Source organism: Podarcis muralis, chromosome 8, assembly GCF_964188315.1.
Source record: "Podarcis muralis chromosome 8, rPodMur119.hap1.1, whole genome shotgun sequence".
Taxonomy (NCBI): domain Eukaryota; kingdom Metazoa; phylum Chordata; class Lepidosauria; order Squamata; family Lacertidae; genus Podarcis; species Podarcis muralis.
In genome coordinates this window covers 65337404-65354494 of record NC_135662.1, presented here as the reverse complement: position 1 = coordinate 65354494, position 17091 = coordinate 65337404, and the positions used below count along the sequence as shown (strand labels likewise).

At 45.9% G+C, this 17091-nt stretch overlaps 1 protein-coding gene across 1 annotated transcript in view; it reads right to left on the bottom strand.

The window, feature by feature from the left end:
• The window catches only part of DUSP22 (dual specificity phosphatase 22), a 91514-nt gene that overhangs the window by 35399 nt on the left and 39024 nt on the right, over positions 1-17091 (bottom strand). Inside the window, exons 2-3 of the mRNA XM_028737845.2 lie at positions 11657-11690; positions 2934-3016 (exon numbers count right to left, since the gene is read on the bottom strand). Of these exons, the coding sequence (XP_028593678.2) occupies positions 2934-3016; positions 11657-11690 (117 nt within the window). The remainder of the gene's footprint in view (positions 1-2933; positions 3017-11656; positions 11691-17091) is intronic.

Sequence of the window (17091 nt, the reverse complement as noted above, 5' to 3'; positions counted from 1 at the left end):
GCCATTTCGCCGTTATTTTATCGTTGAAATATTTGTTGAAAACACATGAGGGAAACAGGCTGTGTAAAATTCAAATACAAGAAAGCAACCAACTAAGGTGGATTGTGCAATTGTTTCCGAACTCAAGAGACTAACCGACCAGGACAGGTTCCATTCCACCACTAATAAAAGATTGAATTTGCTTCGGAAATGCCCTGACCATCATTGAGCGTTGTTCCTATTGACCTCGCCTTACAAAAACAGATCCTCATGCAACTGAATTACTGGTCTTGAGAACCAAAATATAAGAAACATTAAAACTCCAATGGTAAATTCTTGAACTAAAACTTCTTCAGGCTAAGTCAAAATAATCATTTCAAGTAAACCTAATGCTTTTCTGAAGAGATCAGTGGAACCCGGGCTTTCCCCAGATTCCAAGCAGTTGCTTTCAGATCACGATTGTGTTTGATTCTTTAACGCTATGAGGGCGCAGACTACAGAAGAGGCAGGGGGGTGTCCTGCCCTCAGCTTGGAGAATAAGAATTAAAATTCAAATGTGCTTAGTAACAGGGAAACTGATCAACCCATCAAATGAAATCCGACAGTGCTTCACACACAGAAAAATCTCAAATTCAAAACAGAGAAACATTTAATTAGCCTGTACTATGAAACCTCTCAATCTTAAAAGCCACAAATCTGACAGTAAATTGATAAAACGGATCAAGGTGTGATGAAATTTACAGAACCATTCCCCGCAGAATTGCAGCTGTGAAGAGGTCAACTGCATCCTGTAACTAAAGAAAAATAAAATTGCCTCCCAGATTTCTTCAGTCAATTCATAAAGTATTAAGAGTGAACAATGATTCCTATTATATTCTGGAACAAATCCAAGTCAATGTCTTATTGACTATTTTTTGAAGATATACATGCACAACTCAGGTGAAACTATCCTGCCGGAAGCATATAGGTGGAATGGTGTTTCCCCCATCAGTTTTGTAAAATGTGAACTTACTATGAAAATTTACCCTGTAAACTCTGACATACATGTTAGTCAGAGTGCCTTTGTGCCTTTAAATTTGGACCTTCTTAAAAGTGTACATCCACATCCAAAAAGAATAGATGCCAGAAATCCCACTGATTTTTAACCTCAGTGCTATCCAATTCAATCCACCTGTACTATACATTTAAAGCAGTATCATGCCAGTCATGGCTTCCTCTGAAGAATCCTTTCTAGGGTGCTGAGTGTAGGGGATTCCTATTCCTCTCGCAGAGCTACAATTTCCAGAGTGGTTTAACAATCAACCCCTCTTCCCAGGGAACTATGAGAATTCTGACTCTGACCCTGGAACTGGGGGGGGGGGGGTTCTCCTAACAACTCCCAGCACCCTTAAACTAAAATTCCTAGGATTCTGTAGGGGAAGTCAGGGCTGTTTAACATGACATGATACTGCTTTAAATGCATAGTGCAGATGGAGTCTTCGTCGCCGATCACAGAAAATTGAAGGCAACTTTCCAAGTGGATGGCAATATATGTCAAGAAAGAATAAACCCAGCCCATTAAGCTTGCCAAATTTGATACATACCAAATAACCACAGTGTAACCTAGACCTTCAAACTGAGCAAACCTTTCTTGCTGGCGGGGTGTGTGTGTGTTTAATTGTGATATTATGCTCTTGGCCATAAATTTCAGCCTTTCCGAATGTTGCCATCCAAAGACAGGCCTCTCCACCCCCCTTGCAAGCAAGCAAGATGGATTATCACAGCCCAAGGATCCTAACCCAAGTCCTGTGAAAACAGATGGGGGAGAGAGCTTCTGCATCATCCGTTGTCCAGGATATTGCTCCGCCATCAAACAATTGCTCCAATTCAGCACTAAAGATTGGGTTTCCCCTGGGGAAAAGAGGGGAGAGAAGGGGAAGTCTGAATGGACCCATAGATTGCGTTTCCCAGCTGAACCTGGGAAGTCGGTGAGCAAACTGTGAGGGCAACTGGGAGCCTCCCCCTGCTCCTGACCAGGATCCTGAAGCTGCCCAGGAGCAGTGGAACAGTATAGATTTGGAACGGTGGTTTGCAGAGGGGCATAGTTCTGAAGACAAAAGTTGGGGCGAACTGGGAGGTGGACAGCAAGGTGAAGAAGAACTGGAAGAGAGAGATCTAACAGACTCTCTCTGGCTGGAAAGTGTCCAGCCTATCAGTCCAAGGTCACGTAGAGCAGATAAGGTGGCGATACAAAAACAGGGGTGGTTGCAAGATCAGGTTCCAAGACAGAAGTGACTAGGGGGAAGTGGGAACACCATTATGCTTTGTTCTTTTGCTTTGATCATTAAAGACTCAATAATAATAATAATAATAATAATAATAATAATAATAATAATAATAATTATATCCAGCCCTCCCCAGCCAAAGCCAGGCTCAGAGCGGCTAACAACAGTAAAAATAACACAGTTTACATAAAATCACAATCAATTAATTGAAATACATTCTAAAATCAACTCATTCTAAAATCAACTCAGAGTCAAATTAATGGCAACCATTGGGCTAGAGTTCTATGAGGATTGCAGAAGGAGAGAGGGGGTCAGACTGTGCCTTGGCTAAAGGCCTGGTGGAACAGCTCCGTCTTGCAGGCCCTGCGGAAAAATGTCAAGTCCCGCAGGGCCCTAGTCTCTTGGGACAGAGCGTTCCACCAGATCGGGGCCACGTCCGAAAAAGCCCTGGCTCTGGCAAGGGACTCTTTTCGCTTTGTCCTGCTTATCTACAACCAATGGCGGGGGAGGGGGGAGGAAGCCAAGGCTGACTGATCAGGTGAAAGCCAGGTGACAGTGCCCACGATGCACTGACCACTGTACAAGGCAAGTTTAAAACACCGTGATGGAGTAATGTAACGGGGAGCTTAAGAGAAGGCTGTGGCGAGGGAAGTGATGATGGCTCAAGCTGTACCAACTTTCTTCCCTTACCTCCAGCATGGGCCTGGCGCTGTCATGGATCGAAAGAATGTGCGTTATGTTGTTCTTTTTCAGCTGTTCGGTGTCACGAGCATCTGTGGAAAAGGAGACCAGGGAGGAAAAGCCATTAGCACGGTGAGCCATATTTAACTCAATTATCAAATAGCACCACAAAAAGCATAATTTTGAAATGTGCTCCTCTCCCTATTAGCAGTGGATTGCTGAGCTACAAAGAAGAGAAGCTTTCCTGAGCATCTGCTGCCACACAGAAGCACTGACTGGCTACTTAATGGTCTTAAGAGAGCCAGTGTGGTGTAGTGGTTAAGAGCAGTAGACTCGTAATCTGGGGAACCAGGTTCACTTCCCCGCTCCTCCACATGCAGCTGCTGGGTGACCTTGGGCTAGTCACACTTCCCTGAAGTCTCTCAGCCCCACTCACCTCACAGAGAGTTTGTTGTGGGGGAGGAAGGGAAAGGAGAATGTTAGCCGCTTTGAGACTCCTTCGGGTAGTGATAAAGTGGGATATCAAATCCAAACTCCTCCTCTTCTTCTTCTTTCAACAACAACAGTGTGCTGTGCTGACTAGGGTGCTGGGAGTAAGACGGCAGAGACCCAGGTTCAAATCCCCACTCAGGAATGAAGTTCTCAGCCTAACCTACCTCACTGGAGTATTGTGGGGAGAGAACAATGGGTGCCGATTTGAGCTCCTTAAAGGGACAGGAAGATATAAACGCTATAAATGGATTGTGCTGGGTGAGTTCTTTTTGGGGGAAGTCAATGGCTCTTTTACAACCAGACATATATGATCACGAGAATTGTCACCGTAACACCAATTGGCTCAGGCACCTTTAAAAGATGCAGAATAGCTCAAAATTCAGCAGTCACAATCTTTGTCCCCAATCACAGCATCTCTGTGCCGGGGGGGGGGGGGCATAGAAAAGCTTTTGAACGCATAAACTGGAGAAGGATGTTTTCTGAAGAAGGGGAAATCCCTGGCATCTCCCATTATAAACCACGAGCCCCAAAAGCAGTTCATTCAATGGAAAGTGCTGCTTTGTAGATGATCAGTTCATCTTCTTAATCATTTAAACTAACAATTCATGTCACAATGAGGAGAATAGAGGGGGGCGGAATCTAGATTTATCACCAATTACGACCTTAAAAATCGTACATTAGACGTCAAAGTATATGGGGGGGGGAGTGAATTCTAGGCCAGTGGTACTGACTCCTGGTTCATTTCCAGGCTCAATTCAAGGTACTGATTTTAACATTTTAAGTCCTAAATGCACCCACATCACGAGCTACTGAGCTCTCCCCCAGAGGACCTGGTGAGGATCTCTCCTAACTTCACAAAAAAAGGCCATAGGTTGTTTAAGACTTTATAGGTCAAAACCTAGAAATAGACTCATGCTGTCATTTGCTTTTCAGTAAAGGTATTGCTAGCCTCCTATTTACCTCCTATATACCGTACTGTAAAATGACACTCAAAATACATGCACTGAAGATTTCTGCAGGAAAGAATTCATGGGCAATAAGACTATCAGTGGCTACTAACCCTGTTGGCTGCCTCTACTGTTTGGACACAGATGCTTCTGAAAATCATTTGCTGGGAACTGCAGGAGCAAGGAGAGTCCTCCTCCTTGTTGTTTTTAATATATTTTTATTAAACATTTCTTGGTTTACAAAAGTATGTGCAATGCCCCTTTTTCCAGGTTACATTTTCTACAGATCAGTTTCATTTGTTAAGACATTTGTGTTACATTAGGATGAAAAGGGGGGAAGAGGTGGAGGGGGACTGTTGAGTGGGGGTGGGGTCCGGTGGCAATGCTTCTATTCTACTTAGTGTATGTGTGAGGTTTTGTGTCAGTGTCACTTGAGCAAGTTCTCTTTACTATTCACTTGTATTCCTTTGGTGCTGAGGTTGGCCTAGGGTGTGGTTGGTTGTCTTTGATTGGCTCTAGTGAAACCTGCTTTTGTGTGTGAGTGGGGTGTGTGTGTGTGTGTGTGTGGATCAGGTTAGCCAGACAGATTTGAATGCTGTCGGCGGGTTCTTGTCGTTGTCTTGTTGGGCTGTGTATGTGATAAAGGGGAACCAAACCGGGGTGAAGGCGTCTTCTTCTATTTGTCCCCGTGTCAGTTTCAGTTTGTTGGTGAGTTTTTCTAATAAGGCTGTTTCCCATACTATTTGGTACCATTGGTCTATGCTTACTCCTGACAGGTCTCTCCAGTGTCTGGCTATGATGCTTCAGGCTGCTGAGAGTAGGTGGTTTATGAGCTCTTTGTGTTATGAGTGGGCATTATTGTCTTGGAAGATGTTGAGTAGGGCCAGTTCTGGGGTGACTTCTAACACTTGCTTTGTTATTTTACATATTTCTTGTATGAATGATATCCAGAAGAGATGGATTTTGGGACATTACCACCACATGTGGAGGTATATGCCTGAGAGTCCTCCTTGTAATAATAATAATAATAATAATAATAATAATAATAATAATAATAATAATAATATTGTGGGCTTCGCTGCTGGACTAGATGGGCCACTGATCCAGCAGGACCTTATGTTCTTATTTATTCACTTATTTGTATATTTTCTTACACTTGTACCATACCTTTCTTCTGCATGGAAACCCAAGTCAACATACACATAATAATAATAATAATAATAATAATAATAATAATAATAATAAATTTTATTTATATCCCGCCCTCCCCAGCCGAAGCCGGGCTCAGGGCGGCTAACAACACTAAAACAGTACAACATTATAAATACATTCTAAAAATTACTTAAAATACAAATTGATGGCAACCATAGACTAAAGCTTTGTAGAGATTGCCAAAGGAGGGAGTCAGGCTGCGCCCTGACCAAAGGCCTGGTGGAACAGCTCTGTCTTACAGGCCCTGCGAAAAGATGTCAAGTCCTGCAGGGCCCTTGTCTCTTGCGACAGGGCGTTCCACCAGGTTGGAGCCGCAGCCGAAAAAGCTCTGGCTCTAGTTGAGGCCAGCCTAACCTCTCTGTGGCCTGGGACCTTCAAGATGTTTTTATTTGAAGACCGTAGGTTCCTCTGTGGGGCATACCAGGAGAGGCGGTCCCGTAGGTACGAGGGTCCTAGGCCGTATAGGGCTTTGAAGGTTAAAACCAGCACCTTAAACCTGATCCTGTACTCCACCGGGAGCCAGTGCAGCTGGTATAGCACCGGATGAATGTGATCTCGCAGCGAAGACCCCGTAAGGAGTCTTGCTGCGGCATTCTGCACCCGCTGGAGTTTCTGGGTCAGTCTCAAGGGCAGCCCACGTAGAGCGAGTTACAATAATCCAGTCTGGAGGTGACCGTCGCGTGGATCACAGTGGCTAGGTCAGGGCGAGAGAGGTAAGGAGCCAACTGCTTAGCCTGGCGGAGATGAAAAAATGCCGCCTTTGTTATAGCTGCAATCTGCGCCTCCATGGAGAGGGAGGTATCGAAGATTACACCCAAACTCTTAACGGACGGTGCTGGCATTAATTGTACCCCCGCAAGAGAAGGGAGTTGCCCCCTCAATCTCATATCGTCCCGTCCCAGCCAGAGGACCTCTGTCTTCGAAGGATTTAACTTCAACCGGCTCCCACGTAACCATCCAGCCACAGCTTCCAAGCATCTGATCAGTGTGTCTGGGGCCGAGTCAGGATGGCCATCCATCAACAGATAGAGTTGGGTGTCATCAGCATACTGATGGCAGCCCAGCCCAAAACTCCGGACAAGCTGGGCGAGGGGGCGCATAAAGATGTTAAAAAGCATCGGGGAGAGAATCGCACCCTGAGGCACTCCACACACCAAGGAGTGGCGGGATGACAATTCCCCCCCAAGCACCACCCTCTGTCCCCGACCAGAGAGAAACGAGCGCAGCCATTGAAGGGCTGTGCCCTGGATCCCCACGTCGGCAAGGCGGTGGTCCAGGAGTTCGTGATCGACCATGTCGAAGGCTGCTGACAGGTCTAGAAGAATCAGCAGCCCCGACCTGCCTCGATCCAGCTGCCTACGGAGATCATCTGTTAAGGCGACCAGAGCCGTCTCGGTCCCATGACCAGCGCGGAAGCCGGACTGGAATGGATCCAGAGCCGATGTTTCATCCAGAAACCTACCAAGCTGTTCCGCAACCGCTCTCTCAATCACCTTACCCAGGAATGGAAGATTCGAAACCGGGCGGTACATAGGCTCTAAGTGGTGGTGACCCACTGAGGCACTGACCAGACCAAAGCCTGTTGACCTTCAGCAAGGCAGTGACCTCATGTGTTTATAGACCATACCCAGAAATCTACAAATCTTGCCTAGGTTCTGGCAACACTCAACATTTGAAGTATATGTTGGTGTTTTGAATAGACGTATGCTTCTCTCCTACCAAGCAAATATCAACTTTGGATTTGTGGGCAGCTTGGATTTACAGTCTATGGAAAGTACAGATAGAACCACGGCTTGGTTGTAGGGCATGTGCTTTGAATGCTCCCAAGGACCCATGTTCAACTCCCGGCTCCTGTAGGCAAGGCTCAGAAAGACTCCTGTCTGAATGCAACCAAGGAGAGCCATCATCAGACAGCACAGAGTCTAGACTGTGTAGACTGTTCTGAGCTAGATGGTAAATGCTCTGACTCAGTAAGGCGATGGCAGGTTTTTTATGTTACAAAGCTTTGTTTTGTTTTGTTGCTGTGTTATTTGGTGGCCTTGAGGTAGGTGGAGGAGCATGTTATGAGTAGATTCCAGTTTCATGTGGAGAGACCAGAAGAAACCAACTCTCTCATCTTTCTACCCCTTTAGATATCTTCAAATATCTGAAGAGCTGTCACACATAGGATGGAGCAAGCTTGCTTTCTCCTGGTCCCAAACCAATGGATCCAAGTTACAAGGAAAGAGATTATGACTAAAGAACAGGAAGAACTTTCTGACAATAAGAGCTGGGTGCCACATCTTTGAGGGGGAGCGCCACCAGTGACAGGGTCTTTTCCCCCTCATGGTGCCCTGACTATAGAACGCCCTCCCCAAACACGTTCACTCGAGGCCTACTTTGTTTTGGAGTTTTGTGACTTATATACATGCTGCAGAATATGCCATTTTTTACATCTCATAGAATAAAGTTTAGAACATTTCTCCATTCAAGATTTCCCTTATGTCAGTTGGACACTGCCTAAGGATAAACGTGATCCAGACTTGAAATATCAGTAATTCCAGTGGAACATTGGGGGAGCCAATAGCTGGGGTGAGGAGTTAAAACCATGGCAGTTAAAAAGAGGCCTTTCAAATGTAGCCATCTTACATTTTAAGTCCAGAACAACCAAGACAAGAGGAGTTAGTTATTTAGAAATTGGCCTGTTGCGTTCCACTTAGCATGCCGAAACACAACCAACTGTAGATCTTATTGCTGAATTGGGACAAGTTCCCAGCAGTCGTCCTGGTGAACTAACGGGCAGCTTGCTGAAGGATTAAACTGCCACAGCTTAACCACCAGCATTTATATATCGCCTCCATAGAAACAGTGGACAACACTTCACAGGCCAACTGATGCAGCAGCCAGCAGAGGTTGCAAGGCAGAAAAACTGCACAGCTCGAAGTCGGTGGTTAAGTGCTGACTCACTCTGCAATATCAGCCAGCTTCTCTTTGCCTCGACTCAATCACAGAGGGAGAAATCTAAAAAGAACCAAATTGGGAAACAGATACCAGGTCTCGGTTTCGCCGCGCTGGGTGTATTCAACCTTTAGCCACCAAGGTCTCGGTGTTACAGTCGACGAACCTCAAATCAGTTTGTACGTTTGTTTCTCACAAACGCAAAACCACACCACCGTGTTATTTAATCCACATTACTTACATTCTTCCCATGTTCACCAGTTTTATTCTTTATCCACCATTTAATCGTTTATTTACATTCCCCAAATGACACATTCTTGTCAACTGCCAAAGCACTGAACCAATAAAGGGGCTAAGCTTTTAGTCAAACCTGATAAAAACATAGTGCTGTCAAGGTTACACAACTCTTTGGTTTGGGGCCTGGTTTTGGAACTGTAGCATGATCCTTTTCAGGTATGAACTTCAGCAGTGCTACTGTCACAAGGTGTGGTTTGGGATGCAGTTGGCAACAGTGTCTAATCCTGCCATCTCTTCCTTGCCGCCCATCCAGACTTTAGGTGAAGGTAAAGGGACCCCTGACAATTAAGTCCAGTCGCGAACGACTCTGGGGCTGCAGCGCTCATCTCGCTTTACAGGCCAAGGGAGCCGGCATTTGTCCGCTTCTGCAGACAGTTTTTCCGGATCATGTGGCCAGCATGACTAAGCTCCTTCTGCAGAAACCAGAGCAGCATACAGAAACACTGTTTACCTTCCCTCTGGAGCAGTACCTATTTATCTACTTGCACTGCGTGCTTTCGAACTGCTAGGTTGGCAGGAGCTGGATGGTTAAACCCACAGCGCCACCCGCGCCATCTGGTCTTTACCTGTTCGAAAACGCCATTCCTCTGTCACGAGGCTGAAACTGTACCATGGCCCACTACAACTTTAGAGCAAAAAAGAAGTAATGTTGACATAGGATTTGCCATCGTCATCTCATTTTCCCTTAAAATGGTTGTGGGCAGAGGTGAAAAGGGAAAGCTTCTCAATCTCACTTTTAAAAATTAAAATCTCTACTAACGCACAGTCTGACACTGGTGTCGGTGCAAATACTCCAACATTAGTCACATATCATACTAAACTACATGAATTGAATGAACAAATCTGGGAAAGGAGGCTGGAAGTTTACCATTACATCAGAATTTAAACTGAGCTTAATCTGAGCAATGGATTATTGAACAGTTTAATGAAACAAGCCAACTCCGTAAACTGCAATCTGAAGTTGGCTTATTTCAGGAAACCGGAGTCAAGCCTTACCACAGTTTGTTGAGGTTTGGCCAATACATAAATTGTGGTTAATTGAAAACAGAAGTAAAAGCTTCCAAACTTCTGCACTGCAGGGTGTTGGACTAGATGACCCTTGGGTTCCCTTCCAACTCTACAGTTCTATGATCCTTACAGATCATGCTTGAGCTATGTGGCCCATGCAGGGGAGAGGGTGGTGCTGTGGTCTAAACCACTGAGCCTCTTGGGCTTGCCGATCGGAAGATCAGCGGTTCGAATCCCTACAACGGGGTGAGCTCCCATTGCTCTCTCCCAGCTTCTGCCAACCTAGAAGTTCGAAAGCACACCAGTGCAAGTAGATAAATAGGTACCACTGCAGCGGGAATGTAAACAGCATTTCCATGCACTCTGGCACTTGTCGTGGTGACCCATTGCACCAGAAGCGGTGTACTCCTGCTGGCCACATGACCCAGAAAGCTGTCTGTGGACAAACGCCGGCTCCCTCAGCCTGAAAGCAAGATGAGCGCCACAACCTCATAGTCGCCTTTGACTGGACTTAACCATCCAGGGGTCCCTTACCTTATACTTCTGTGGTACCAGATGCTGAGCTTGCCCCTAGAGTACCATTTCACATACTACTGTGTCTCAGACTTACAGCATGGGCCTCATTCATCCATTCCTCAGCTAATGTCTACAAAGGCTGTGTTGAGCTGAGGAAAGCAGGGTAGCTAAAGACCAAAATGAGTAGGTAGCAGTGATAGCAGTGATAGTGCGCACCCCAGAAATGATCTCTTTCAGCTTCTGCCTTCTGGAAGAAGGTACAGGGTTATAAAGACTAGGACTAGCCGCCTGAGGAATAGTTTCTACCCAAATGCAATTTTGGTTTTAAATGCATTGTAAGGAGTCTGTATGGGAGTATATTGCATTTAAAAATGGGGTATCAGAGTTTTTACAGGGCTAACTAGGTTGGGATAGCTGGGATAGCAGGCTTGTTGGTTTTTGAATGTCTTATGTAGATTTTTCAATTTCGTTGTTCTGTATGGGACAAGGACAATAAAGAGTATCGTCGTATCGTATGGAACAGATGTGGGGAACTATCATTCCTGCAGCTCCCTCTCTTCAGGCAATGGGGACTATAACCAGACTTGCCACTCAGCAAAGCTTCTTCATATTGTTCTGTGAGAGCCTGCTGGGCGCTGTCCCATGACCTGTTTTTCTTTTCTTTTTTTAATTGGGCAAGCCCGAATTTGCCTTCCTCAGATTTTGGAGTGTGCACCATGCTAGCTTCAAATACAAGACTCTATGGGCTGTGGCAATATACTCTGCACCAAAGGGGGAGGAGTGGGCAGATACCCCACTTGAAAGCCTAGTGGTGATGATCACAAAACCAGACAGGTTTAGGTAGAGACTTGTGTCTCTATCACATAAGCAACTGTTGGCCAGGGGGCAAGGAACCTGTGGTTTTTTATGGCTTTTATTAGAATACAATTCCCATCATCCGTGACATCAGCCACGGTAGCTTGGCCTGACGGGTAGTCCAACAAGAACAGGAGGGCCACAGTTTTCCTACTCGTGCCTTGGAAGAACCATCCAAAGTTTGGGAGAGACAAAGTAAAAGTAAAATTTCTGACATTCATGTTGAGCTTTTTTTAGGAAGACCTCCCCCCCAAATAGTGATACATCCATGTTTTCCCTTACCTTTTCCCAATTCGGCAAATCCCCCCCATGCCATTTTTACACCCAAAAACCAGGACATGTCAGTAATTTTCCTGACGTATGGCAAGCCCAGACAAAGCCTAGACAAAGCTGTCACACACAGAGAGACACAAAGTTTGGAAGCAAAATGTGGTTGGGCACTATGACTGCTAATGACACTGAACTTACCTTTAAAATTTCCAAGGAACAAGCCAGGAAGAATCTGTGAGAAAGTAAGAAATATAATATCAAATGTACATCTCTTGTGGTAAAATGATCTGACGCAGTTCAATTTGCATACAGAATGGAACATAACACTGTTTATATCTGTAGAGTCTGGCAACATAGTATGGGCAGTGTGTTTTTCCTTCCAATCTTCCTCACTTCACTTTGAAGCTTTTTTCTTCTTAATTTCAGGGTCCCGTAGCTTAACAGCAGTTTAATAAAGGCAGAACGTAAACCAGTGTTTCTCAAACTCGAGTCTCCAGGGGGTTTTTTGGATTCCAATTCCCATCATCCCTGACCACTGGTCCTGCTACCTAGGGATGATGGAAGTTGTAGTTTGAAAACAGCTAGGAAACCCTGCTCTAAACTAAGAATCTATCACTCATTTTACAACAAAAACACTGTAATTTTACTTAAATCAGTAATGGGAATGGCTTGATTTGAAGCTCTCTGAACTCAGGGCTGGTCCTCAGTTGTCCCTTAGATGGTTTCTGACTTCTTTTGAAGTGTCCTGAACTTAATGACATTACATCTTAATATAAAGGTGTACCCATTGGTTTATGTGTCTTTCAGCATGGGTCTCCATCGCCATCTACAATCTATCTCTTACACATTTGGAATTAGAGGAAGGAGCAGGCACTGGCAGTCCAAGGACCATATCTGAACCTTGAGGGTTTCACTAGGTCTCTATCTGGAAACTTAAGAAGCAAAAGACATGAAGAGATTGTGGCTGTGGAAACAGGACTGGAGATTATGGGAGACGGGACAACTCTCCATGCCCTCTTCATTATATGGCCATCATATATATTGATAGCCAGAAATTTTGGGGTTGACTATCCGTGTCCATGGTATGATTTTCAGCCCAGATCTGCTATGAGCTCCCAGCTACGTGGTATCTGCTGGACAAAGGGAGCTACTATTTGTGTACGGTGGCTTTTGTGGCAGGGGATCTCCAGCCCTCCCGCCATTTTGTAGAGGTGAGGAGGGCACTGAGAGGGTTTGAAGTAACAACCACATGCAAACGAACAGCTCCTGGCCTATAAAGCAGCTCCAATGTCAGATTAGGGTGGTTTTGGTTTGCCCTATTTAAATAGCTGCCAGGGAAGGAGGATACACACAGAGAAAGAGAACTCACAGCATGTGAGAGAGGAGAAGCTGGTTAAATCTTCTGCCCCATCCTGCAGCTCTGATGAATATATATGATGAATATATCCTTCCCCTAAGTGGCCATTAGTAGTATCCCCCATATGACTAAATGGGTCACTCAAAGCCGCTTGACAGCCGGGGCTGACCAGTACCTCATTTTTTATCATTCCCGAGTCCTGAACGAAATCCAAACTCCAAGCAAGCAAATGCAAAAGACTGCAAGCCACATGGATCGAGCGTGGCAAGAGGTTATATATCAAAAGCCTGCCAGCTTGAACAAAGAATGTGCTCAAGATTTATCCGGCCTCTCATGAACTTTGGCAGACCAGCCTTCTTGTGACAATGACACAGAAAGGGGGGGGAAAGGAAATTTGCTCATCATTTTAGGAATGTATACAGGCTGATATCAGAGGTATGACAATGGCAAGGAACATGCAACTTGACATTTTTTAAAAAATAGGCCAGCATCAAGAGGCACATCAATCAGAAGGTCGGCGGTTCGAATCCCCATGAGACGGGGTGAGCTCCCGTTGCTCAGTCCCTGCTCCTGCCAACCTAGCAGTTCAAAAGCACATCAAAGTGCAAGTAGATGAATAGGTACCACTCCTGCGGGAAGGTAAACGGCGTTTCCGTGCGCTGCTCTGGTTCACCAGAAGCGGCTTAGTCATGCTGGCCAAATGACCTGGAAGCTGTACGCCGGCTCCCTCGGCCAGTAAAGCGAGATGAGTGCCACAACCCCAGAGTCAGTCACAACTGGCTCTAACGGTCAGGTGTCCGTTTACCTTAAGAGGCACATGCCAGTTAAAGTCGCAGGAAGCTTTTCCATGCCCTGTTTCACCAGAGAACCATGACAGCCAGAACAATGCAACCCTCGTACATCACTTATGCTTGCCTCTCTCTGAAGGGACCTGCAGGTACTACGTGACCTGCATATGTGCCAAGACATGTGTGGACTAGGGTGCTGTCCCCTTTCCCCGCCACAGTTGCCATTCCTCTCACAACACTTCTTAGGGCAGGCAGGCCTTTGCACAAGGACCAGGCCGCATCACAGTCCTGAGGGATCGTTCAACCAGCAGAGGATGAGACTCTTAATCTCATGTTGGGTGAAAGCTTCATGCATTGCAGTTATACTAGATGATCCTCGTGGTCCCTTCCAACTCTACAGTTCTACAGCCATGATAAATAAGGCTGCACTCTCATTAATAATAATAATAAATTTTATTTATACTCCGCCCTCCCCAGTCAAGACTCAGGGCAGCTAACACCAAATATAAAAACAATTGATTGAAATACATCTTTAAAAACAAGGTTAAAATACAACATTTACTTTCTTGGGCTCCATGATCACTGCAGATGGTGACAGCAGCCACGAAATTAAAAGACGCCTGCTTCTTGGGAGAAAAGCAATGACAAACCTAGACAGCATCTTAAAAAGCAGAGACATCACCTTGCCAACAAAGGTCCATATAGTTAAAGCTATGGTTTTCCCAGTAGTGATGTATGGAAGTGAGAGCTGGACCATACAGAAGGCTGATCGCTGAAGAATGGATGCTTTTGAGTTATGGTGCTGGAGGAGACTCTTGAGAGTCCCATGGACTGCAAGAAGATCAAACCTATCCATTCTTAAGGAAATCAGCCCTGAGTGCTCACTGGAAGGACAGATCCTAAAGCTGAGGCTCCAATACTTTGGCCACCTCATGAGAAGAGAAGACTCCCTGGAAAAGACCCTGATGTGGGGAAAGATGGAAGGCACAAGGAGAAGGGGACGACAGAGGACGAGATGGTTGGACAGTGTTCTTGAAGCTACCAGCATGAGTTTGACCAAACTGCGGGAGGCAGTGGAAGACAGGAGTGCCTGGGGTGCTCTGGTCCATGGGGTCACAAAGAGTCGGACATGACTAAATGACTAAACAACAACAACAAAATGCAACATTAAAACATTAAAATGCAGTTAACATGTAGCACTGCTAACACACAGGAATTGCCACAAAACAGGCCATGTTGTTTCCATGCCCTTCTCACACTTTGGCCCCTTCGAACCAACGATAATCTCCCTGATCAGAACTTTCTCTTGATGCATGCCATACTTTTCAGATGGTCTCGAACCCTCACTCCATACGATGCCACCACATCAGCAACGCACATTCTTTGGAAGAGGCTGACATGGAAACGATGCTACGTGAGGAGAAAATAGCATGCGTTCCCCCATGATATAGATCACAGTAGTAAAGAGCCACAAGTCGGCACAAGAAAATGCTTGCGGTTCCACCTGAGAATTGTAAGATCCTCATAAATGCACTTCAGTATGCTTCGGTGTTGCCCACTGAACTCCAAAGCACAATGAAATGAAGCCACAAATGGTCTTGATGCATAAAACTCTTTGCCCATGCTTTTGGGGCGAGGGTTAAATACAGGGGAGGGAAGTGTTACTTGCAACAGGGATAGGGAAACTGTGGCCCACCGGATGTTGCTAGACTACAGCTCCTATTATCCCTGACCACTGGCCATGCTGGCTACGATTGATGGGAACTGAAGTCCAACAACATCTGGAGTGTCTCAATTTTCCTGTTCATGATCTATATTCTTATAGATTTGGTGGAGACCCCCCTCCAAACCCTAGAAATTAAGAAATTGTAAGATTTTAATTATTTGGGTTGTGAAGGGAGAGACAAACTGCAGATGAATTTCTGGGTTAGCCTATGCAAAACAACCTGGCCGAGCTAGGGCCATTAAGAAACAAATTAGGGCCATTGAGGGCCATGGGCAATGCAAGAGAACTGTCCTTCCCCACTCCCAACCTGAGGAGGGGACAGAGACAGGGGTTGGAATGTTGACAAGGTAACTGGGTGTGAGGTGAAAGGAAAAGTCTTGAGCAATGATTGCTGGGGAAAAGAAGAGGGAAGGAAGACTAGGATCCATCTTGGGCAGGCTGGCTGCTGGCTGGCTGGCGTACAAGCCCCTCTTGAAATGACCATGCTGTAAGGTCTGGACGCCCTCCTTGCAGACTGAAGGTGTAAATAGGTGAATAAACCATATTTCTTAAAGCTGCAACAGTCTCTGCTGTGTCTGGAACTCCATGGGCTCTTGCCACCGCTCGGCAGACAGAGGGGGAGGCACACAACTTTTGTAACAATATTATGGCACATCAGATCCCAGAGGAGGGAAGTACAGTTCAGCAGTAAAGCACAAGCTTTCTATTCCAAAGATGCCAAGGTCAATCCCTCACAACTCCAAGAAGGGCCGGAAGAGACTCGTGTGTGAACCCCTGGAAACCTTGCTACCGGTTCCGTGTGGACAAGACGAACGAGATAGAGCATTGGTCTGAGTCGGAGCAATGCATCTTCGATGACTTGCCAAACTTACTGAGGCAGATCCCCGCCCCCAGGGAGCTTACAAGATGAAACAGACAGTGGGGGGAAACCGAAGGCGCAAAGGGTGGGAGAGACCACAGTGTGTGAGAGGAAGAATGTGAGCAAATGCTGCCGATTCCGCTTCAGGGAGGTTCCAGCAGCAGGCGGGCGACTGAACGCAGCATTATAGCCGGGTCAGGCAATGGGCAGGAGCAAACAACAGCCAGATGATCCAATTGTGGCAACAGCAGCTGTTAGCAATCTCTGGGGGTTGCCTTTTGTCAGAAACATTAAGGAAGCGAGTAAGCCTGTCTGGCTTACGAACAAAGGGCTGCCGTGTTTTTGGAAAAATTCAAGTAATCCACTGCTGGCCGATTTCTCTTGCCTACACCATACATGGTTACGGGAAAAGGGTACACTCCGTTTACCAACTAAGGACATTGATACCAACAGGCCTGGTCATCTCCAGGGGTGCGTGGCTTTGCAGTTAGCCTCTGAGCTTCTTGCGATAAGTCATTACAGCCCCATCATGGTAATTACGGATGAAAAAGGTTGCCAAAAGCAGCTCGCAAGCCCACTCACTCAGCAGCCACTTCCTCTCCTAATTGCGCACTTATGACCCCAGCTACAGCCAAACTTGCCTGCTGCTGTTGGGGCCAAGATCTAGCCCGGTAAATCAAAGTACAATGTGGGTGGGACTCTTCATGGGCACGCCCACCTTTCCTACTTAGCCCCGCCCACACACTTGGCCAGAGGATCCTATCAATCTATGCGAAGGAAGCCTTTTATGTAAGGTGCATTAAAGGCCATCTCCAAGTACCTTAAATAATAGTAAGTGGATTAGAACCCTAAACCATCATACACGGACGCTTCATTGTGATGGATAAAACTTCCACTTCCACG